Source organism: Argentina silus, assembly GCF_951799395.1.
Source record: "Argentina silus genome assembly, chromosome: 10".
Taxonomy (NCBI): domain Eukaryota; kingdom Metazoa; phylum Chordata; class Actinopteri; order Argentiniformes; family Argentinidae; genus Argentina; species Argentina silus.
In genome coordinates, this window is record NC_139664.1 from 8713830 (window position 1) to 8736981 (window position 23152).

At 44.1% G+C, this 23152-nt stretch overlaps 3 protein-coding genes across 3 annotated transcripts; all 3 read right to left on the reverse strand.

The window, feature by feature from the left end:
• Positions 1 to 1060: 1060 nt before the first annotated feature.
• Positions 1061 to 13416, reverse strand: sphk2 (sphingosine kinase 2). The gene is made up of 8 exons (XM_083679112.1): positions 13357 to 13416; positions 9467 to 11308; positions 7198 to 7347; positions 6845 to 6939; positions 6554 to 6669; positions 5930 to 6133; positions 4151 to 5780; positions 1061 to 3338 (listed from the first exon to the last, which is right to left on the reverse strand). The coding sequence occupies exons 2-8, from the start codon at positions 9927 to 9929 to the stop codon at positions 3276 to 3278; spliced, it is 2721 nt and encodes a 906-aa protein (XP_083535238.1). The 5' UTR covers positions 9930 to 11308; positions 13357 to 13416; the 3' UTR covers positions 1061 to 3275.
• Positions 13417 to 13889: 473 nt separating this feature from the next.
• On the reverse strand, positions 13890 to 17713 carry rpl18 (ribosomal protein L18). The gene is made up of 7 exons (XM_083679663.1): positions 17652 to 17713; positions 16658 to 16744; positions 16300 to 16407; positions 15912 to 16010; positions 15190 to 15313; positions 14770 to 14839; positions 13890 to 14028 (listed from the first exon to the last, which is right to left on the reverse strand). The coding sequence occupies exons 1-7, from the start codon at positions 17652 to 17654 to the stop codon at positions 13953 to 13955; spliced, it is 567 nt and encodes a 188-aa protein (XP_083535789.1). The 5' UTR covers positions 17655 to 17713; the 3' UTR covers positions 13890 to 13952.
• Positions 17714 to 18105: 392 nt separating this feature from the next.
• On the reverse strand, positions 18106 to 19397 carry LOC310810982 (mpv17-like protein; the record flags this gene model as incomplete). The annotated part of the gene is made up of 4 exons (XM_083678935.1): positions 18106 to 18234; positions 18456 to 18485; positions 18688 to 18758; positions 18920 to 19397. 4 exons carry the CDS (start codon positions 19395 to 19397, stop codon positions 18133 to 18135), a joined length of 681 nt encoding a protein of 226 aa, XP_083535061.1. The 3' UTR covers positions 18106 to 18132.
• Between the last annotated feature and the right edge of the window lie 3755 nt (positions 19398 to 23152).

Consider the following 23152-nt stretch of genomic DNA (forward strand, 5'->3'; position numbering starts at 1 on the left):
GTTTTTTTGGGAAGTTTCCCACATTCTCTCTTCTCACTGGCTACATTTTCTGAACTATGGGTAAAGCATTAAGCGTCTCCTCAGCCTTTTGAAGATTGGGAAACAATTGGCAAATTCCACCCACCTTATCAAAGGTCAATGTTGAGCTTCACAATCATGCTTTTCCAATCATTTCAGATTCCACATGTAAGGGAAAGGGATTGTTTCTTGACATTGAACTTATTATCAGCTCTACAAAACAGAAACTCGGCAAAGAGAACATACAGGTATAAAATGTGCACCTCTGTCTTAGTCGTTTGCCTAACAAATGGCTACTACAGCGTTTATGCCACAGACTCCAATGAGCATAATGAGTACAAGAATGAAATTGGGGAGCGTCTTTCCATTGCTTGAGGTGATCACAGTATGTGGTTGGATAGAAAGCAAGATTACCACTCTATTGCTGCCAACAATCTATTGTACCCAAAGGAAGAAAGGACATTTTTATTAGAGCTGGCCCTGGTTGACAAGGGAATGGCATAGTCAGATATTGAATGGAAGGAGTCTGAGACCATTTCAAAGAGAGGGAAAAGGAAGGGTATGTGAGGAGGAGGGGGAGCAGGGCATAACAAGATACCATGGCAGGGGTAGACTAGAGAGAGAGGGAAGGAGGAAAAGTGACTGAGAGATCGGCTTCCTTGTTTATCGTTGTACAGGGACTGATTAAAATAGGAGACAGATGCTGGGGCTAGACTGTGTGTATTATGTTATGCTTTAAACAATGGTGTCTGAGATAAATATGTAAAGAATGTTGTTGATGACGTTATTTTTTCCACTCTTAAGGACATGAAAGCAAGTCAATGGCACGTGAACAGCTCTGATGTTCCATGTTTTACTAATAAAATGTTACTAATGTTTTAAAAATAACATGTTGGGTATTCCTGAGGCACAAAAACAGGGATTAGAGGATTTGCTTCAGAGAATAACTTGCTCCAGAGAAGTTAAATTTATTCTTTTAAGAAGAGAAACAAAACATTTTAAACCATACATAACTATGAACTGTACATTATATATATGTATATTATATATTTTCATTTTAGTAATAATTACAATTTTATTACAGGCAAAATCAACTATAGACAATTCATCTTACTGGCATTATCAAGAAAGGGGACACCCCCCCCCCCCCCCACAGTCATATCAAATTGCTCAAAAACATTATGGTCCAAACCCTGGTCATACACAATAAGCAATCCATCAGGTTTACATTTTCACAACTAGTCTCGTAAAATTGAGAGTAAACGGTTTTGTAATCATTTTTCAAAAATTCAAAAGACTCTTCTATTTCATAATGCACTGATGTCAGCCCAAAAGCATAGTCCAGTCTCTAAAGTTGTGTTTAATTTACTCTTCTCTGGGCCATTAGAGGTAAGCTTGGTATAGGCCTATATATCCTGCACTGTAGTCTGCCAGGGGGCAGACAACACTATAGGAAGGCCTAGTAGCCTGGAACTCAAGGCTACCTGCAATGTTTACCCTCCATGACCAGGGATGGATAGCTGGGGTCTATAGGGACCAACATCAGCAGGTAAAAGAACACAAAGGTCTTGAGTTACTCAGACATGACCAATCCATATCAAGGCGCTGTGGGTACTGTGACTAAAACAGCCCCAGGCACTCAAAACTGATTGAATACAAGCTCATTAAATTCATCATGTTGTTCTTGTCATAAATGTAGCCAGGGTATGCTTTTATGGTTGACTAAAACACATTGAACATGTGAAGACCACATAGTTCAGCCACATTTCCCCATGTACGATTTGAGTTGGGAGGCACTACATTGCCTGTGACCAGTCCTCAAGTCCTCAAAAGGGTAATCAATAATCTGTCATGTGGTCCATTAATGATTTTATCTTTAAAAACACAAGAGACACAGGAACGTTTCTGTTTTTCATCACAAGACTAGTTAATCTGGTTCCTTTTAACATTAGCTACAGCCCAATCTAAATATTTGTGTTCTGATTTTCTATTCAGAACACTCCAGAATTGATCCACAGATAAATCGTCAATCTCCAGAATTGGAAACAATGGAGGTATGTAAAAAAATATTTGTAAGATTACACTTTCAAAGGCAGTTCACTCATATGAGTGATCATTTCTGAAAACAACCAGCGTTCTGGGGCTACATGTGAACTTCAGAAGATTCTGTGAAAACATAAAACCACTGACAAAGCTTGCTTTGTTCAGGCAATCTTATGTTTTCTCTGTTGCAGCATCACAAGCATCATCATCATGCACCCTTTTGCTAAGAAAAACAGGCAAATGCAAAATACACCATGATGGCCACTGTTCAACAGTCCCATATAGATCTACTACAGTAATACCCGTGAAAAGCTTTATTTTTCAGTGTTGTTCTAACTTTACTGGCATATGAGTAATAGTCTGTGGCTTTGCTAATAAACACATCTTCTGTTCACTGAAAGTTGACGCACACAAGTACAGTACTGACATTTCTTAGATCTACTAATATTGCCTTGTCAGTGTACAAAGCCTTGCTTTGTTTTCCTGTAATCTACGGACGGACCATCTGATAAACGTGGATGGAGATTTGCTGAGTAAGGAGACTTAGGTTTCTTATGCAAGTAAGAAAGGGCAAAGTCACAGGAGTTGCACTTTAAGTCCAGTGGCAGATAAGGCATTATAGGGGACGGAAAATTTGAGATGGAAAGAGGTATTGGTGGGGTTGTGGGAGGGGGAATCTACAAATGCACAAGGATGTGGCTACCTTTGAAGATGCTCTAGAACATTTGTAGTTCTAGAACATCTTTAGTTTCAGTTCTGATTAGTTTCTTTGATCTCTCCATCTCAGTAAGGCAAGGTCAGGTAGGGTGTTTTTTGCGTATGTGCATACTAGAATGTGTACATTGCACACGTGCACTGCATAAACACACTTCCATACACATTCACTTGTTGTTTCCCTCTTTTTTCCCCCCAGGCTGCGCGGTTCTCACGGTTTTCAGGGTAAACTGAGCGTAATCCAACAGCTGTGCAACGAGGCGCATTTTTCATCAGTTTTCATATTCGCTAATAATCCCTCTATCCGTGTCCTACTCGACACGCAGCTCGGTGGGTGATCCCTTTCACTAAACCCCAGAAAAGCAGTTACTGCAATTCAGGCTTTTTTTCAGTCTGAGTCCCCCCCCCCCCTCTTTCTCTCTGAATGTAGATGGCTACAGAGGTTATGTCATTCCAGAGAGAATGCGCCATTACGTCTTATCAGCTCAACCAATCCCTGGTCAGAATCGGGTAATCTTTACTCCCGAGTCACCAACGATGAGCCGGGCCATGGAAGGATGGACCTATGGGAGATTGAGAGATACAGACAACACATTAACCACTGGTAAGATAAACTGTGTGTGGTAACAAGCAATGAAGTGATAAGATAGCAGATATGATTATATATGATGATTATATAATACAACAGAGTGGTAAATTACACAAAGTCAAAAGACATTACATCTTTAGTAAGCACATCAATAAAGCAGACCTCACAACGTACAGTATGATCACTACTTTCACTACTACTCAACACTGAAGTGCTTTATTGAGGGAAAAAAAAAGAAAATAAATGTTTTTAAATCAGTTTTAAATACTTACTGACAACTTCATTTGCCCCAATGTCTTAAGTGTACACAAAACAAGAGTACTTTACCTAAAGACTTCTACGGCATTTCAATCACTTCCTGTGATCCTTCATAACCTATACGTTTTATATCCATATGAAACTACAGCTTGTGGATTCATGCCCCATTGCTTGACGTCCTGGTTCTCTACCAGACTCTTATCCACCCCCATTATTTCCCATTCATATCCAGCATCTTTCTACCACCATTTCTTACACTCTCTTTACTTCACCCCCCTCCAGTAAATCACCCCAACCTGTACCAGTCTCCCTCTGTGTTTTACTCCCACTAATCTATCTCCATCCATTCCTACCTCCTCTCTACAGTTGGCCTGACCTAGATGCTGAATAGATTCCCAAATCATTGTATCATAAATGTCCATTTCTTTTGTGGGTGTTAAGATGATTTATAAATCAGATAATCTACACAATACCAAGTCAAGCTGACAAAAAACACTGTCTCTCTCTCCTTCCTTTCCATTCCCTCACCTGTGCCTGTAGTGGTCCGTAGGGCACCAGTTCCCCGTCCACGGTGAGTGTCCCCCGTGGGGAGAGGGGCTGCAGTCTGAATGCCCTGGCTGGGACATGGCTCACATACGGGGAGCTCAGGGACAGGTGGGCCCCCCTCTCCATGGCCAGAAACAGCCTGAGCAGGGTGGCTCTGGAGATCCCTGCCCGCACAAAGGTTAGGTGGATCAGGCCGTCATCAAAGCGGGCCTGTGGGGCTGCGTGGAGGTCTGCCCCGAGGTGGGACTGGTAGATGGCAAGGACTAGGACAAAGTCCCCTTCAATGGTGACCCAGTCTCGGGTGGGGATGGGCTGGTCCAGAGGGGGTAGGAGGTCGTCTCTAGGGGAGTTGAAGGGAAGGTAAACGGGCGGGCGGTTCTTTAGGGCTCCAGCGGGGTCTGCGAGATCAAAGGTAAATGAGGGGGAGGGGGAGCGGAAGGAGGGGGAGGGGGAGGTGGAGTTTGGGGTGTTGGGGCGTGGAACCAAGTAAGAGGAAGCGTGGGGGGAGGCACAGGAGGGGGAGGATGGGGGTGTGGGGGAAAGAGAGAGAGAGAGGGAGGGGAGTTTAGGGGGGAGGGAGTTGGAGTGGGGGTGGTGGAGGAGGGAGAGGGGTCTGGGTCGGGAAGCGTTCTGGTTTTGGTCCAGGGATTTGGGTTTGTAGGAGAAGGGCGAGTGGCGGAAGGGAGAGGAGATGGTGAGGGCTCGCTCGCGGGCGATATCCAGTGGGTAAGGCTCTCTCTGGAAGTAAGTGCCACTCAGATCCATCTCCTCTGGCCCGTACGAGGCTCCGCTCACAGGGTCTGCCTCCTGGCTGAGGGGCTGGTTGAAGATGGCGTTGGCTATCTGGCTGGAAGGGGCTGAGTTCTTACGTAATGTCTGTCTGGCCTCTTGGAGGTTATCTGGGTAGGGGAAACACCTCTCAGGATCCTCGTCTGCCTCTCGCCCCATATCAACCCCGTACCCCTCCCCCACCTCCTTGGCTTCCATCACTCCCTCCCCCTCCACTGAGCAACTGCTGCCACCCCCATCCCTCCCTCTTTCCTCCTCCTCCATCTCACTCGAGTCCTGCTCTACCCTTCCATTCTCTTCCCTATTCCCTGCTAGTCCATCCTCCCTTCCCATACTACACTCATCCCTTTCATTCGATTCTGAACTCGTCCCCGACCTCACCGAACTCCCCCCTGACCTCTCCTCCTCCTCCCCCCCCTCCATCCCCACCTCCCCCTCTCTCTCTCTCTCTCTATCCTCCGCTAAACTACTCGCCCTGACCACCCCCGTTCCTCCTCCCCTTGCCCTCTCCCTCCTCCTCTCCCTCTCTCTCTGCCTCTCCATCTCCCTCTCTCTCTCCCTCTCCCCGTCACCCCTCCGTAGGCTCCTCTGTTCGCTGAGGCCCATGTCGGAGCAGGTACGGTGGATGGGGGTCCGGCAGAATCCCTCCAGGCCCTCTGTGATGCTGCGGGAGAGGGGTCTGCGCTGGGGGGGTGGGGTGGCATCCGGGGAGGAGGTGATGATGGAGGGGGGCAGGTACGACAGACGGCCCTTGTAGGAACGCAGGGAGGCCAAGCGCACCAGAGTGCCTAGCGTGAACCGTGCTGAGCCCAGACCCCGATACCTGGAAAAACATGGATAGAGGGATATTTAATGCAAAGTTTAAAAAAAATAGTCAACTTCAACTTTGCATGAGGTAATGAATAATTTTTCTGAACATGAATGGATTAAGGAGTCACAATACAGAGAGGAGTAAATGACACACAAACACACCTCTCGCTCTCGATGTCCACGTCAGACACGAAGCCCCAGGCCACAGACAGGAAGGAGAACAGTCTTCTGGGACCGGATGGGCGGCCGTTCTGAGAGGGGGCAGGGCTGGTCGTTACAGAGACCAGGTCCATGGGTCTCACTCCGCCCCGGCAGAGTTGGAAGCAGCAGTTGAGGAGGAGGGACTCACGAAGGCACATGTCATAGCTGACGGAGGGGAGGGGGAGAGGAAGATAATACAGGGAGAAGGAAAGAGAGAGAGAGATAGGGGCTATCAGTAAGAATGACAGTAGAATGACGAAACAGCTGATAGAGAAGTGAGCGGGATAAGATATATTACATGGAAATGTAGGGACAAAAGTCTAAAGTTTAAGTTTGATTAGAATAAGTCCCATCTCAGCAAAAGACTGACTGTGTGTGTTTATCTAGAGCATTGAGAAATCTATCAAGCAGTTGAGAAATTAATTTTGGGATGAGAGAAATTATTCAACCCCGTCCTCACAGAGTAATGTCAACTAGAACTACAGCTAAAAATACATTCGAATTCAAATCAGCCAAAACTGAAAAGAAAGAAAAATAAAAGGTTTTTGGAGGTGTGGCTCCCTGACGTGGGTTTGCGTGTATTACCCTGCGTGGTGGTTGATGGCGCCAGCGAGGGCATTCCCAGAGCCACAGGGCAGGATGCCCACAGGAGTCTTTATTGCTTGTTCCCAGTCAGGCCGCTCCATCAGACCATTAATCACCTGTGGGACAGAGGCACAGTCACATAAGAGCACAGTCACACAAACATGTTATCTGCTAACTGTAGAAAGCGCAAACAAATACATTACATCTCACCATCACACGCACTTACATACACCTTCCTTCACACACACGCACACACCATCCATGTCTACCCCCTCCCCCCTCTCCACACACCTCATGCAGCAGGCCGTCTCCAGAGACGATGATGATGCCGTCCCACTCGTGGAGGGAGATCTCTCTGATCAGCTCCCTGGCATGGTTCTGACGCTCTAAAAGGAGAGGAAGAGAAGAGACCAGAGGAAAAGCAGAGAGGAGAGGGGGAGAAGAGAGAAGAGATCAATATCGCTACAGTTGGGTTGGTGTTGGTGTATGTGGCCGTGTCTCTTATTCGTCTCATTGAGGTTGTGGTTACTGTGTGCGTATGAGTTACCTGTCTATATCAGATTATAGCTGATGATACTGTGTGTATATGACCTATCTGTATCAGGTTCCAGCTGTTACTATGTGCGTGCGTGTGTGTTACCTACCTGTCTGTATCAAATTGTAGCTGATGTTAGCCTCTCTGATCATTGGTAGAATGTGGCTCTGACACCATTGCATGGCTTGGCCCCTCCCACTGAAGGGGTTGACCAATAGCAGCAGCCGTCGGGGCCGAGGCAGCAGGTTCTTGCTGATTTCTGTGGACAGAGCTCTATTAGAACTACAAGACTTCATCTCCATGCAGTCCAAGTAAATCAATGAATCAATATTCAAACAGCTGAGTAACATACAGCAACCACTACTATAATCAGAAACTGGTAATAAACAAACCCATTTTGGGACATAAGCAATACCATAATAAGCACAGTGTTTCCTAACCCTGGACCTCGAGTGGCAACTTGATGCACTATTTCATATCATCTCAACAGGCCTCCATCAGACCAAACATAATTATGTTCATTCATGTAACACCAGCTGCCAAATCAATTGGCTTAATAATTTAATGGTTGCATTTCATCTAGAATAAAAAATTAAACACTCCATGTCCAGGGTAGGGAGAGACCGCAGCAGGCTATCAACCGAGGTCTCAGAGCGTAGTATAACGTCTTCTGCTGTTTAACTATTGTCTACGGATCGCAAAGCAGCACCTACATGGATAAAGTGACCAAACACTCAAGACTCTCAGTAGTCTAAACACGCATCTTCTCCTCACATCCTCTTTCTACATCCCCATTTGTGGTTATCGACCTCATGTGACTTCAAATGAGTGTAGATGGAGAAGAGATGAATGGAAGCTTCTTTAGACTACTGAGAGGTACCCGAAATTCACTGTACTGCACCAGGCCTAAATAAGACACCACGGGGCCTTACGGAGGAGCTACAAGGTTGTCTAGAGTACAGAGAGGAATGGCAGCAAGGGAGAGACATACAGAGACACAGGGTTGATAGTGTTACAATGGCAGAGAAAAGAGGGAGAACGACGAGAGGAAGAGAAAGGCAGACAACAGGAGGGGAGCGAGACAAGACAAAAGGAAAAGAGAAAGGGGAGACAGATTAGGGAATATAGATGTAGAAAATGTGATGGCTACTATGACACAAACAGCAAGCATAACAAATACAGAAGGAGGGAGGGAGGGAGAAGAGAAGTAGACAGAAGATGTATTGGTAAAGAGGGTGAAGTCAGAAGAGGAGTGGTGGATAAGACAAGGGGGATAAGACAAAGGAAGGAGACAGGAAGAAGATGGGATACAGAACGAGGGAGGGAGAGAGACACAAAGGAGACTAATGTGAGAAGCAGAGGGAAAGTGATGCATGAAAGAAGGAGCGAGAGAGATAGAGTCAAACAGACAGAGGGTAAACAGAGCGTGTGAAAGAGAGACACACAGAGTAAACATTAAGCATGGCCTTGCTATCCGTTGGGGCGGGGGGATGCTGCTGTGGTGTGGGAAGGGTGGAGAGAACCCTCCCTCTCTGTCTCTACATTTGATACAAGATGATACCGACCGTGTGTGTGCAGGACAGATAAGAGCGAGAGAGAAATTAGAGGAAAGACAGAATTAGAGCGATAACCACACGTGTGTACACACACACACACACACACACACACACGATGGTCAAACATACGATGGGAAAATCATATGTTCGTCCACGGACATGAACCCCAATTACATAACTCAAAGCAGCATTTACAGTATTCCTTATCAATTTGTCAATAACATGACAAAAATACAGCAGCCTCAAATCAATCTGTTACAACATGGCCAAAATACATCGGTTACATGGGCCGAAATACTTTAGCCTAGGCTAGGCCTTTATCAACCTGTTATAACATGGCCACTGCCAGCATGATGTAGGCCTAGTATGTCTAGGTCCTCGTAAAATGGCCCACTTAAAGTGGCCTATATACTATGTTTCCTCTGCCCTTCATAATCAAGAGAACATCAAATCACCTTGTATGACCAATAGGCTTAAATGAAACAGAAAATCTTATATTTATGGAGAGAAACTTAATTGAGTGAATTATTCTCACAAACATGAATCAATGCAGCCATACCTCAGATACCCAATGATATCCACGGTGCTGATCTAGCATAATTCTCTGTCATTATGACACTGTGCCAATCTTCCATGATTTAAAAAAAAAAAAAGGAAAAAAAGAACTCTCTCCAGCTTTGGACCACCGAGATGGAAAAAGTGACCAAAGAGGCACACGAACATGACATATACATCACACACCCACACAATAACCGTAAGCCTCACAATTGGAACTGTATGTATGTACACACACCTGTAGCACCAGTGGAACAGTACACTCACCTGTGTCAGCGCTGACATTCACTCCTCTGAGCAAACACTGTACAGCTGTCGACCACCTCTCAGCATCTGCCCTGCTCTCCGCCAGGTATGCCCTCACTTGTCTCCTCCTCGACACCCCTTTTCGCCGCTTTCCAGGGGGGTACCAGTACAGAACCAGGAGGGGGGGCGCAGGGGCACGGGGGCAGCTGCACCCTGCCAGCTCTAATAGGGGCAGCAGGAGACGGGCCTCCTTGCCTGGCCGTGGGGACAGGCGCTGGACATGGATATGGGTGGGGGTGAGGGTCAGGGCGTAGTTGGAGGCAGAGGTCAGGGTGGGGCTAGGAGAGGGGGAAAGGCTCCCAGGACCACCAGGACTGTTGGGGCAGCTGTTACTGTTGCTGTTACTGCCTGTCCCCCAGCCTCCAAACTGGCCATGAAGGAGGGCCTCGGCTGGGGACGGAATGGGGGGGTCTGGGGAACGCATTGTTAGTGCCGGAGGGACAAGTCCAGGCCAGGGAGTTGGCAGGTAAAATACTTCACACCCTCACGTTTTGTTCCCAACAGGCGGACGGTGTGTGAGTGTTTCATACAGTTGGTCGTGTGTAGGATGGAACTGAGTTAGGAGTAAGTTACTGATCGCTGATCATCACCTTTTAGTGTGTGTCGTACTAACACTCCAATGGAAGAACTATGACTCAGGAAGCCCAAAATATGTATGTCTGTCTGTCTGTCTGACAGTCTGTCCTAAAAATCAAACAGATGCTCTATCTTTATCCTTGATAGCTCCTCAAAATCATTCTTCCACTTCAGTGCTTACATTTTAGAGGCAATACAACAAAAAACACCTCCAAAAGTTTGGTGTTTGAAATCCATCTGTGAGACTTCCTGATGAACAGGAGATTCTTCTCTTTAGTGTGTCAATCCAAAAAGGACCAGACTTGGCAGATATCAGTCTGAAGGATAACTCTCCTATCTGGCCAGACACTGTCTGACTTGTTCTAAAGTGCTGTCAGCTTCTAGATTTGCTTGGTATTGTCCACCTTTGAACAATGGACGGACAGCACTTGTAAACATGTAATCCAACAAAAAACTATTTAACAATTCACTTTTTTATACTAGAGAATGCATATAATATAAAAGATGTAAAAGTATAGTTAAGAAAATTCTTCAATTACAGTTCAAAATCTTAGTGTGAGATTCAATATCATAGTGCAGCTTAGAGTAGGGAGCTACAGCCACACAGGTCAAACTCAATGACAATAAAACACATCACTAAATTAAATAACAAATCAAAACAAAACTGAGCACAACTGATATATATACTGATGATAATTCAAATATCTAAAACATAAAGTTTAAGTATGAATCAGACAGACATGAATGAACACACCTTGCTCTTGCAAGGAGGCTATAGCAATTCACTTAGCACTAGATTGCTGTGGAATATTGCGTGGAAAGTGCTGGTCAAATGATCATTAACACCTAAATGAGGTCAAAAGTGCAGGTCTTGTGGGAGACCTCCATGGATATGTGTTCCTCGCTTCAGTGATATGTGGTAGGCAGGAGAGCGGAGTGACAAGGTCAGCCTTTCAGAGACGAGCAAACTTTACAGTAGTAAGATAAAAAAAAAAATAACAGTCTCAGCCAAATGGAAAATGCCACATGATCCTATATTTGTATCTCCATCACAGAGAGAGGTGGAACAGGCGAGCAGGATGGAAAATAACACAACAAAAAAAAAGATAAGACAAAACAGAAAAATGAACTAGATTGTTCCACGGAGATTGTTGTGTTATGTCATGGTTAAGTCCTTCCTTGAGTTCAAGGGGCAAGCTTCATGTTCCTTCCCATAGATATGTATACCTAGAGAGAAAAGTCAGGGAGGAAAGTACTAGTGTCAGTGTTACATTTGTTTTAAATGATGTCCTCAAGCAAATTAGCACAATGGGGCGCTTTTCATACTAAAAAGTTGTCTCTTCCCCTCTGCACTCGTTCACTCCCCTTTAGGAATGGGAGACGACTGGGGAGGCGCAGGCTATTACTCCACCATGTCTCCTTCATAGTGCCTTCACCTATCAGGCCCGTGAAGAGGAGGGAGTGTGCACAGAACAGAGAGCAACTTTGTGGAATGAAATGCAGCCTTGGTTTATTCATTAATTCTGTTAAAGGAGCATGGATGAAATTAGCAGCTTAAGGCACTGAACAACACAAGCCCACCTGAACATTTATGCCTAGTTGGCAAAAAAAATGTGTTATACTGAGTGACATTTAAAGCATTTGACTTAAGCCTCTCTTATGATCCACAAACTAAACAAAAACTATTTTATTAATAAGCAGTCCAATTTAAACCATGATCTAGCCTACAGGAATCAGCTAAGACTCACCTCAAACAGGCTTTCATTGTGAACAGTCCACATGTCCTGTCTCTAAAATTACACTTGAATTTTACTGTTCCAAAGGTGAGTGACTCACTTGCCATTTGGAGAAATGCAAGTGCTGCAGGGCAGCACACTCGTGGTAAGGAGGGAAAATTGTTTGCGTGTCTGTGTGAGTGTCTAGCATGCCTTGAAATCATGTCACGCAATATGGATAAACTCACACTGACTCAACTTGATTTCAGGAAATGAATGCTGCCATTAGCTTGTGTGAGAACAAATAAGACATATTAGGTTAACAAACTGAGTTTATTCAGATGGGTGGCGTTCATCCAGACACCTAACCTCTTTCACAATTTGTACCCAGTGGAATTGAGATTAGTACAGATTAGAGACCTGGATACGGTTTTGGGCCGACATAATTTTGTGACACATCACCCACATTTCACATGCCTGTGTCATCAACATACGCAACGTTTCCTCATATTAGAAGGTATTGAAAGCAGACTGGGTCAATTATTGTCATCAATATGAAGATATTTCAAACTATAAAAAACAGTCCTGTTACAATGTGTTGACTATTATATTCAGTCGGGACCTGTTATGTAAGGTGCAGACAAAATCAATATTTGGCAGACATCCAGGTCTGATAACAACTTTTCTTGTGTGTGCCTTGACCCATTGTTGTACCTTACGTGCTTGAATTGCAGGGCGGTGACACGCAGTATCGCCAGGCTAATACTGCCTCACAATGACCGTGCTGACTGACTTCGGAACATATCAGACCCATTTTTACATGAGCCCAGTATTTCATATCGGACACAGAGAGATACATTTGGCTCAGACTGAAAGAACGTCGGCCAGCCAAAGACCCTCTCGTATAGAAATACAACAACATTTTGCGCATCTGTGCTTTCTGTATTTTTATATCATGTCTGGGCTAACTCACTAGCAAATGTCAAACAAGAGTCGAAGATAACAAAGCTGGCAAGGATCGCCCTGAAAACATAATTATGCTAGGTAGCTAATGTATCACACAGAATGAGGTCTATAACATCCTGCTGATAGTACTGAGACAAGGTAATCTGAGGACGAAAGAATAATCAACTTGTAGCAGACAAAGAAAGTCATTAGCAAGTCAAATACTTGACAAGTGGAAGTGCTGTCTGTAGCTGTCAGGACTCAGGCATGTATTGACTGTTATTGGATAGCACAACACAGCTAACTAAGTTACTAGCTAGCTAACTTGGTTATACACACCAAGTGAGTAGACAGTCTGCTGACATATTACGAGTTCAAACGTTATTCAGTTAGCTAGTTTTTCACAGCTGTAACCACAAGCGCGGCTAGTAAGATAACTGGTTAGCTAGCTAGCTTGTTGACAACCATTAGCATAGCCACATACAACTAGCCAGTTGTCATACACAGATGTTGCTAACGCGCTATAATAACCAAGGCAATTGTCTAGTTCGTTACAGGTTATCAAACTTATAAAAAAGCAAACCCGTATGAAGTTGTCAAACTGCTACAAATTACCTCATTCTAGCTCCCCGTGCGACGAGGTGAAGTCGCTTGCTTGCTTGCTCCGACGGAAAGCTCTATGGCTCTTACCCAGGAAGTGTCTCACAAACGGGAGGGCACGGCAGTGTGAGCGGCGCAGAGGAAGTCCAATGGTGATAAGGAAAGACATTGTGGACCACCCATCGACATTCCCCAATCATTGACGGCGCCAGAGCACAACACAGGTGACGCATGACTGTTGATTCAGTATTATTGTGACATTTTCTAAGTACATAGATTGGCAACAGCATGTGGAACAATCATTAATCAATATAATCCTTGAAAACGATTGATAAAATATTCAACACGTTTAGTTGCCTTTGAATTCAGCAGGATGATGTCAATACTGGTGCACACTACCAGGAATCACATCAATCTGCTCTGTGAGCATAAGTAGACCACATCAAATAGTTTTATTCGCTAAGCACATTCCCAAGTAGACTAAACTGAAAACGAGTTACTTTTACCCCAGCCAAGAAATCTGAAAAACAGACAAGGGACATTAATAATTCATTTTGAATCGCCAATCTTTATTTGTATCTATGTATTGCAGAGAAAACAAAATAAAGACACTAGTTCTTGTAGCCACGGCTGGCTCTGCGACCACGTGCCCGCTCGAACTTCCTGCCCTTTGAGCGAATGTAGGGCCTGGAGGGAAGAGAGTAAAAAATACATTAGAATAGTGCATAATTCAGGAGGATAAACACTGAATACGGGAGGCCAATTCAACTGTTGATTGACTCATCACAACTTAAATACCCAAATGCAATCCTTGACACCCTCACTCATGTCATTGGCCAAAGCAATGTTGTGGAACCTTGGCTTCCATCCATTTATACAGGGCCTTTGTATCAAGCTAATTAACCAATAACATGGTGCTGCACGGGGCCTGTCACATCAGTGATGTTCTTGCATTGATAACTAGGGGCTTATAGTGAGGTGCAATACAGAATACAGCAGATAGATATGTAATGTATATAGCCTACTCCATATTCCACATGACCTGTAGAGAAACAGCTTTACACAATGTATTTTAGGCCCTGTGACAACTTACAGTTCACAGTTCAATGTTTAGCTGGAGCACAGCCAAATGATGAAGCTAAATCATTGGTTAACTATAACATTTCATTGCCATAATTGGTCACAGATAATTGGGCACAGATGTTATACAACAGGTACTAGTACCACTACATCAAAACACTCAGTCACACTTAGTAGGCACCAAGTGGGAGGTGATAATTAAAAGTTGTAAGAGATACTATCCAAGCGTGTACAACAAGAATGCTTTTACATTTGAAATTTCTCTTACTTCTGGTGCCTACTTGGCTATTCCAACAGACAGCAGTCATTAAAATGAAGACATTAAAAAAGAAGAAGTTTGATACTCACTTGGTGTGGCTGTGGGGAGTTCCAGGGGCTTTTCCAAAATGCCTGTAAACCTCTCTGCCCTTGCGAGGTCCTGGAAAAGAGAAATAAATTGACTTAGTCTCAAACATCAGTGTTTCAGCCAAACAAATTACTCTCTGCCTGGAGAACCACAAAACATTTTTTTATACATGAATATTAAGTCAACTGACAGTCTGTTTCATCGGCATGGCACATGTACATTCAATCAGTTGTGAGACACCAGTATTTTAATCTTATTCAGACATGACAGGCATCATAAATCTCATGATGTTTGAGGAACCATGGCACCAGGAGCAAGATCCACCATTAACAGAACAATTTAACTATTGGAAAAGCTGGTTCACCATGTACAATTATTGCTCCGTTCTTTGAGATGATCCTAGTCTCATCACAGTTCCTCACCTGACAGCAGCACAGTGCCCTGTCCTTTGGGAGCAGCCAGAGCCAACTGGTCCAAGGTCATGACTGTACCTCCAGCCTTCAGGATCCTGCGGCGAGCTCCATCAGTGACCTTAAGAGCACACACCTTAGGGACAGGAGAACAAAGGATGTTTAGTTTACTTTGCAACATTACTTAGGCACTTACATTAATAAGGCAGTGCTGGGCTGGAACAAAAGCACACTATGGCTCTTCACCGCTCACATACCATCCCACCCAAACCAATGCAGACACTTTTTATTTTATTTTCTACCTATTGCAGATAACTTTCAGAAGCTATATACAATCTAAGACCCTCTGAATCACAAATGTGCCTCTAAAACTGGTGAAAGTTATCTAAAAATAGGTAAAAGGAATTTGTCAGCATCATATTGCAGGGGACCAGTCTGTGAGCATGTGAATATACCAGTGGTTTTAAACTTCAGTTTCCATGGCGATCCAAGAGTCAAAAACAGTGCAAATACATTGGATGGAGGGAGTAAGGAGTGCTTGGTCTTATTTTCTACAGTACATTGTGCCGGTTTTGACAGCATAGCACTGATCTGTTTAATGCTGCAACTGATGACCATAAGTGTAAATCAGGAATGTTGTCTGTTCTGTTTAAAACAGACACATGTTTTGGGTTTTTTGTTTTGGGTTAAATTTTACCTTAAAAATGTACAACTCCTTTTAACTCATTCTTTACCTTCATCTTGGGGATCTCCTGAATTCTAACATCATCAGTGACGGTTCCCACGACAACAGCGGTTCTGTTCTCACGACCGGGCATCTTCATCTTACGGATCTAAGGGACAGGAAGCAAACAAGTTAAAGGTTTTGAACAACAGTCACTGACGGACAACCTACTCATGTCTGATTTCTGACAGTTAAGAATAAGACAGGCAAATTGTTCCCATTTTCAGGTCAGGTCTGACAAAACCACTTTAAACAATGAAAGGCAGGTGGTCTATAACAATACAACACATGAGATGGCCAGTCCCATGCCCAGAAACAGAATTAATGAACAAGTAAAAGCATATGGATAAGACAGGATATGAACAGAAGACAGCAGCATGGAACAGAGAGACACTCACCAGACGAGAGACTGAGATGGGAGGCCTGTTGGTCCTGCTCATGAAGAGCCTCCTGAGGACCACCTTGTTGAAGGGTGCATTGCAACGACGGGCCAGGAACCTGTAGAGCTGTGGGGATAGAACATCAGCATCATTAGGGGACAGCATGTGTTTTGAGGACCAACTCAACTGCTGAGGTTCTATTTGCATGCAAGAACTGGCCTGTCTAAGCACAAATATTCACCAGAAGTTAAGTTTTAATGTTTTTCCCAGTGGTGGTTATGTATTCCGGGTGCCAGCTCATGCGCCAAGCACCACCTTGGCATGAGCTGGCACCCAGAATACACAACCACCATGTGAAGTGTTAAATTAGACTCACCTTGACCAGGAGCCTCAGGTAGATATCCTGACTCTTGGGCTCCTTCCTGTGCACCTTGCGGTCCTTGTTGTGTCTGATGTCGACTCCCTGGGAAGAGACATTGTTGTTGATCAAAACTTCAGTATCTGACATTTAGTAGCTACTGTTAATTAGTTGAGGACCATTCTAACAGTATGAAAACACAACGGACACTCAGCCATCTCAGATCAATAATATATCTAAGGTCCGAATTCTCATTCATGACCTCACAATTTAACTAGCCAACTTCAGACACCAAACGCACTTTATTCAACTTAACTTTTGTTATCATACACAAGTGGTATCAACTGTCGTTACATGCAAATAGTTCTACAAGACCTGCAAGTAAAGTAAGGTATTGAACGTCTTACGCCCCAACACTTGCTACTAGATAGCTAGCTAAACAAACCAAGTTTCTCAGACCATTCAAACCGAACAAAACACCTGGTCAGGGTGACACCTTCATAGTTCAGTGAACGAGCCACGTTAAATAACCAAACTCTGTCTGAAACGTTAAACACCGTCCATCACGGCCATGTTCACTGAATATGCCAGTGACAAATCACACGTTTACATTCCTTGCTAAATAGCCTACCGGCTAATGGCTCCATTCCACAGAAGAGATAAAAAGCTATGGAATTACAAATGTAGACTAATATCGACAACCATAGTGACACTTCTTCAACCTTCCGTGCCAAATGTAGCCATCTTGCAATGATTTTAGAGCTCGTCTCTCGGTAAATAGTTTGGTTTTAGCCGAGTGCCCAGGATGCTTATGCTGACAACCGGTGGGGTGATCATACTCGCATGATTGTCAAAAACGTCAAAATAATGACACGATACAAACGGAATTTCAGAACACAGTAACCAATGCATTAATAAAAACTGAAATGGTTGAGATCTGCAACTGTGAAAGTGAAGATTGACTTGGATATTCACACCAGCGCATTGCAAAAATTTCAGAAGTCGGACCTACCATCTTGGACTCAGAGTGAAAAGGGAAAAGGAAGTGCAGCGGTCTCGCGATGAACAGTTCTCCGCGATCATGAAGGTCAAATGCTTTGTACTTCCTGTGTCATGTTCTGTATGGTTTTTTTCCACACCACGCCATTCTATTTCTACGTTGCATTATTTCTATTTTAAAGATCCACTCAGAAACATTTCTGCCCTCTGAAATTCAGCTATTATATGAAAACTATTGACAAATATGTCAGTGGTCTGACAGTGAAATCTAAAGCAAGGAAGAGGACAGAATTCTTTAAACTGAAACTTTTAATCTGGGGTTTTGTGAAGTATCGTACAATATTTCAGACCATAACACTCAATATACAAAATATGTATACATATGTACATCTTTCACATCAGATCAAAGTAATTTGTGATTACAGTCATTAATCTCATCCAGTGGAATGGCTCCCTGGCATAATTGAATTGAGTTGAGGGTGCTGTGAGAGGTCTCACTGCTGTCTGAAGTGGCACAGGTAGACAGTCCACACCAGTGTGATGCCACCCACAAACACTGTCCGTGCTACAGGGGGGACCAGGGAAAAATTCACCGCCTGAGAAAGGTGTGGGGGGAGGGGGTAGAGGTAGAGAGAGAGAGAGAGAGAGAGAGAGAGAGAGAGAGAAAAAAAAAAACTTCTATTACTTTGTTTCATTGTGTGTGTGTGTGTGTGTGCGTGTGCGTGTGCGTGTGTGTGTGTGTGTGTGTGCGTGTGTCCCTGTCTAAAGAGGTGCATCATGATGAGAAATTATAGAATGTGTAATATTTCCGACCTACCTGCATTGTTGACCAATAGACCACTCCAGTCTTTTAGAGAGAGAGAGAGAGAGAGAGAGAGAGAGATGTGATGTGTGTAACAGATGCATGTAGATGCATGTGAGAACTGCGGTACAATCATCCTCATCCCCATGCATGAACCTAACTATGATGTAGGCTTCTGGACTGCCATATCTTTCAGTACAGTAGGCCTATATTGTCTCATGTATTCTCTATTTGCATAGATCTGCACCTTGTATGAAGTCCAAAATTTCTGCTTCCAGACTTCAAATGGGTCCACTTTGTTTTCTAACACACTTAGACCTAAAAGAGTAAAACATATTAAATATAGAGCAATGGTCAAGAAATGCATTCTTCAAGTTTCACCACACCAATGCAGTAAATGGGGGCGCACACACACAAACACACACACACACACACACACACACACACACACACACACAGACTCACACTCATATACTCACCTATGAAGAAGGCACTGATAGTTGCAGGGGCAGCAACTAGTTGATCAAGCACCACTTTCCCTGACACCTTCTTGGCCCCTCCCCCTGGCAACATCCTCTCCAGCCCCTTCAGCCAATGGTAGTTGAAGTTGGCATGGAAACAGAAGCCAATGAGTGCCACTCGAGCAGTCTGGGACCAGTCAATACCAGGCCATGCTGTGACACTTTTGGTATTGGTTCCCTCCAAATTCAGCTTATCCCCTTCTGAGTTATAGAGAGTCACTTCTGATCCCAAATCGGAAAGGTGTCCTTCAGTTCCACCCATACTCACTCCTGTCGTATCTCTGTCCAAGGTGGAGGCTGTTTTGAGCCCCTCAGTATGTTGTTTTCCTCCCAACATGCTCTGCTGTATAAGGTCAGCAGAGGCGAACAGGGTTGTATATCCCACCACATTACTGACATAAGGGTGAGCCTTGAACAAGGCCCAGGCTCGGCTCATGGTTACTGTTTCATGAGAGAAACAAAGGGTTAATATTTCTTCACATGAAACAAAACCACAGATATTTGAGAAATATTTCATAGATGTTCAACAGAATCACCAGGTGATGTTATATCCCTGGCTCTGATCATGTTCACTGCTACATTTGGACTATATTTGAACATCCCAAAGGTAAGTAACTGTGTGATTGAAGCATAATAGTATTTGCCTCCTCAAATTCTAAAAGAGTGTCTAAACTTACCTTACAATGTAGAGCTCCTCTTTAGTCCACTAACGCCTTAGAACACAGAGACCACGGAGACATATACTTTACACTGATTGGTTCTGGAGGACAATCAGAGGTGGGGCTCAGTGAAATCCTCAGCCAATACGTGACAGATTCAGAGGTGAAGGAGGCTCACTTGGTCCAAGTTCTGTCAGAGAGAATGTGTGATAAGGTATTATCAGTTACCTTGTTCCTCCAGTGAAAGAATGTGAGAAAAGCCCAGATGGGAGGGAATGACCGTGAATAGATACATAGAAGAAAAGAGATAGAACAGGGCAGTCAGTAAACATAGCAACAATGGTAGACCTGAAGAATCGGAGCAAGTCCAGCCAACCTGAACTCATGTTTACAGCCTACAATTTTTTTAGGGGGGAAAAGTATGGTGCTATGGTACTGCTCACTACAATCTCATACATTCCATGAAAATAATCTGTTTACTTTGTCAACCTCTTTGAACTCTGAAAGGTGGGTGAAAAGGTGGCACTCACCAAAGAAATGGTCCTCCAATAACTCAAATTCTAAGGGTCCCCAACAATGCTGCTTCTCAATGGCAGAGTAGCTACTAAGACCCATGTGGCTGCACTAAAAATAGATGCCATTCCTGCAACCATGCTCTCCTCCTCTGGTTACCAATAGTCAGTCTAGTTTACAATAATGAGCACAGTGATATTCAAAGGAATAGTAACAGGTATCTGTATCCAGTATCTGATGGAAATTAGACTCCTATCCCACTCCCCTTTGTTTTCTTATAATTTGGGTTTGAAACCTGAAGATTTACTCTATCACAAAAAGAAGCATGCACACACGCATGCACGCACACACGCACGCACGCACGCACGCACGCACGCACGCACGCACGCACGCACGCACGCACGCACGCACACACACACACACACACACACACTGTGCTAGTACAGCTTTGTGATGTGCATGATCTATTCATTCCATGTGCCACCATAGATATGTAAAATTCAGTGTTTGGATGGCCCTCTATAGAACCTTAAAGGGCAATTGCCACTAGCAACTACCTTAGCTCTTAGTCTGAAGAATGTGATAATTAGGGCCAGAGTTTAAGTTGATCAATTAAGGGCTTGTTAACTGCCTCAACTGGTGGGTTTGTGTCTCTCAGTACTTAACAAGCTGCCTTTAGTGTGTCACACAATGGAGACGTGTGCCCACGCTTCCACAAGCAGTTGACTTCTCAGATAATTGCCTCTTTCTATTCTCTGTCTCTTACTTCCTCTCCCACTGTCAATTTGTCAAGATTCACCCCTTAGCCTCACAGCAGGGGATTGGTTGAATGTTTGGGCAACGTTTCATTTCATTTACACCCAAACACACACACACACACACACACACACACACACACACACACACACACACACACACACACACACACATCCAAGCAAAACCACACCTCTTCAGTGGTGGTCCCTCAACCTGTGTCTCTGATTCCTTACTGCAGTCTTCATTGTCAGATATACACACAGCAGCATCAAGGTAAGTAGCCTTTTCTTTGCTATTCATTTGTTTAGCACACTATTGTATAGTATTACATTGGTTAAGGACTGTGTTTGTGTTTATACTTGTACTATACAGGGTTCAAGTTCTACTATAATTTTTGGATTTGTGCTATGATTAGTGATGTGTTATAATTCTGGAATACATGCCTGAATTAACCCTTATGGGGGTGCCCTGATTTCTTTATGGGAGTGTCTAGCCCCCCTGCAATTACAACCTTGATTACAATGTGGCCATTGGTTCTGCAGGTCTGTTATTAGTTTTTGGTCCAGTGGATCTGGTCTGTAAATCTAAATGTTAATTTACTGGAAAAGTAATTGTGGTTTGATGGTTCAATTTGATGTAATTTACACATGTAATTTTCATAAAATGGAGAATTCTCTCTCTAAAACAATATCCATGCATTGCACCATGTATAACAATATGGTGATATTATCATGATGTGAAGAGGATTTAGAGAAACACCTCTGGATGACGACTCCACTAGAATTACTGTGTTACACATTACACATGCTGTGACTCCCCTGTTACCCCACCGTAACCCTAACCCGTCCGTCCGTCCGTCCGTCCGTCCGCCCGTCCGCCCGTCCCCCCTCCATCCCATTATTAATACCTCTGTTACCCCTACTACTTCACCCCTCTCTCACCTATTTTCTTGGTCTTCTCTTACCTCTTCCCTCACTGCTCTTTTACCTTCCATCCACCCCCCCTCCACTCATCTACCTAACCCTCTTCACCTCCCACCTAATCCCACTTAATTCCCCCTCTCACCTTTTCAATTTCTCCCTCACCTCCTACCTTCTACCTTTTCTCAGCCATACGACCATCCAGCTCTGTGACCTTGGAACCTGGGATGGACCGAGGTGTCCCATGGGGTCGAGACCTCTTCACCTTTGTGACATCAGCTGCAGGTCACATGATGCGGACACTCCAGAGGCCCAGGAAGAACCGTCCGTCCAAACGGCAGGTCAACCACCGGCGCTTCCTGCACAACATGATCCAGAGGTACGTGTGTGTATGTCTATGCACAGTATATTTGAGTGAGTGTTTGTGTGAATGGGTGCGAGTGAGTAAGTGTGTATGTGTGATTTTGTTATATTGTAAGATATACAATCAGACTTTATCTTTCTTTCACATTCTCACAACAGGAAGTTTGCAGAAATAGAAGCAGCCAATCAACAGGTTACGTCCGTCCTCTTTCCAACGGAGGACCTGAATAACCACACCTCTTCTCCATCACAACATCCAATAACCACTGACCAATCAGACAGCACTAAAGAAGGTAGCCTATTTGACCACTTTACATTGACAGGGTTAATAATATATTATTTATTAATTTCAAGTTAAGAGGTTCTATTGAAACATTTGTGCATGTAGACTCCTTTGACATTTGTATCTATCGATTACTGACCTTTTTAAATATATCTACTTCCTCTGAATCAACAACCATCTTGGATCCAACACTCTTCTGTTCCATATGACCCTGTTGGCTCCGACAGCTGCAGGCCCCTACCTTGGTTCACGTGAACCGCAAGCTCTTGCAAAGGAACAGACTGACTGGATGCATAACCCTAAAGGACACATGGACCAGTCTGACACCAACATGCTCAGTGCTAGAGGGAACAGCCTGGGCTCAAGAACATACCAACATACTTCTAATAAAGGGGGTAGAATAGAGAATCCAACTGCATACAGATCACTAAACTCGCCAGAGCAAACCATTGACTTTGAGCAGGCGGGGGGGCTCTTTCAGACAGAACCCATCAGTTATGAAAGCCCAGAGAGGGCAACCAATATCAGGTCAGAGGAGTGCCTTTGTAGCTGGATCGAAAGTGTCAGAGAGAAATATGACACTCAACTCAGATGCAATTCGAACTCAAATAGCATCCCCCTTAAACAATGCCTGAGGGCTGTAACTCCAAATATGGACATCTCCACTATTGACCCACCATCTCCGAGGTTCTCCCCT

Bases quoted from the DNA above. Each gene is read 5' to 3' on its own strand.
- sphk2 (XM_083679112.1), bottom strand. From the start codon at position 9,929: ATGCGTTCCCCAGACCCCCCCATTCCGTCCCCAGCCGAGGCCCTCCTT. The intron at 6,940-7,197 runs GTAGGTAACACA...CTCTCCTTTTAG, and splicing joins CTACAATTTGATACAGACAG to AGCGTCAGAACCATGCCAGG. The intron at 6,670-6,844 runs GTGTGTGGAGAG...TCTGTCCCACAG, and splicing joins GAGACGGCCTGCTGCATGAG to GTGATTAATGGTCTGATGGA.
- rpl18 (XM_083679663.1), bottom strand. The intron at 16,408-16,657 runs GTGAGTCTAATT...CTATCCCCACAG, and splicing joins ACCTGAGGCTCCTGGTCAAG to CTCTACAGGTTCCTGGCCCG. The intron at 14,029-14,769 runs GTGAGTATCAAA...TCTTCCCTCCAG, and splicing joins ACTCCCCACAGCCACACCAA to GCCCTACATTCGCTCAAAGG.